Source organism: Austrofundulus limnaeus, unplaced genomic scaffold (genome assembly GCF_001266775.1).
Source record: "Austrofundulus limnaeus strain Quisiro unplaced genomic scaffold, Austrofundulus_limnaeus-1.0 Scaffold430, whole genome shotgun sequence".
In the NCBI taxonomy this organism is placed as follows: Eukaryota; Metazoa; Chordata; class Actinopteri; order Cyprinodontiformes; family Rivulidae; genus Austrofundulus; species Austrofundulus limnaeus.
The window spans coordinates 365,447-366,615 of NW_013952832.1; the positions used below are offsets into that span (position 1 = coordinate 365,447).

General features: G+C 44.3%; 1 protein-coding gene across 1 annotated transcript in view; it reads left to right on the top strand.

Moving 5' to 3' along the window:
- The window catches only part of plcb1 (phospholipase C beta 1), a gene marked incomplete at its 5' end in the record, with an annotated part of 86,543 nt that overhangs the window by 59,171 nt on the left and 26,203 nt on the right, over positions 1 to 1,169 (top strand). Inside the window, 2 exon segments of the mRNA XM_014024606.1 lie at positions 270 to 382; positions 462 to 612. Of these exon segments, the coding sequence (XP_013880060.1) occupies positions 270 to 382; positions 462 to 612 (264 nt within the window).

A 1,169-nucleotide genomic window follows, 5' to 3' on the forward strand; every position in this document is an offset into this window, starting at 1 on the left:
CATCAGGCAGTAAAGCACAGAGATGAGACAGATCCAAGAAGAAAAATCTGTCGGCCCAAGATAGTAAACCAGTACTTTTACAAAAAGCTCATCAGCTAGGAGGAGCAAAGTCATGGTTTATGTTTTATCACTTTAAGAACAAAATGCTCAACAACAAGCTGTAAACAAAAATAACTCCACATGTCAGAGGCTCTATAAATCTGATTAAATTCTTCTTTATAAAAAGTACAGTTGTACAGTCTGTGCGTGTGTTCTCCTCTGCCCTGCAGATGTGATTGAGGCTCTGTCCAACCCGATCCGATACGTCAACCTCCTGGAGCAGAGGTCCAAACAGCTGGCAGCTCTGACTCTGGAGGACGGCGAGGACGAGATGCAGACGGAGGTGAAACATGTTGTTTCTTTATTTGTTTTAAAAAAGGTTTGACATAAAAAGGTTTGTAAAATTGCTTTCTGCCATCCAGGATGAGACAGATAACGGAGCAGAGCGTAAAAACGACAACAAACCAGCTCCACTGGAAAATGGACTCAGTCCCACCGCTGGTCCAGCAGGCCACACCCCCATTGCAACGACACCAAAAGCCTCCGCAGCCAGTCAGCAAGCAGCAACAACAGGTACAACTATCAGCCCACAAGCTCACCTCTCTCATAAACTGTGTCACTAAAGTTAACCAGTGGCTGTCTGAAAACTTGTTACTTTTAAACCTCAGTAAGACAGAGACATTGATCCTGGCCCCTGAAAATAAAATCCCTAAGATAAAAGAACATCTCAGCTCTTTGAGCTCAACTGTTCAGCAGAATGTGAACAACCTGGGAGTAAATCTTGACTCAGATCTGTCACTAGATAAACACATAAAGAACCTGGTTTCCACTTGCTATTTTCAGCTCCGTAATATCTCAAAACTCCGACCCCTGCTGTTCACTTCAGACTTGGAAATGGTAATTCATGCCTTCATTTCTAGCCGCGTAGATTATTGTAACAGCTTGTTCACCTGTCTTAACCAGAAACAGTCAAATCACCTTCAGCTTGTCCAAAACTCGGCAGCAAGACTCCTAACCCGAACCTCCAAATTCACCCACATCTCCCCGATCCTAGCAGAACTTCACTGGCTACCGGTTCAGTTCAGAATCCGGATCAAAATCCTGGTCCTCACCTTCAGAGCTCTTCATGG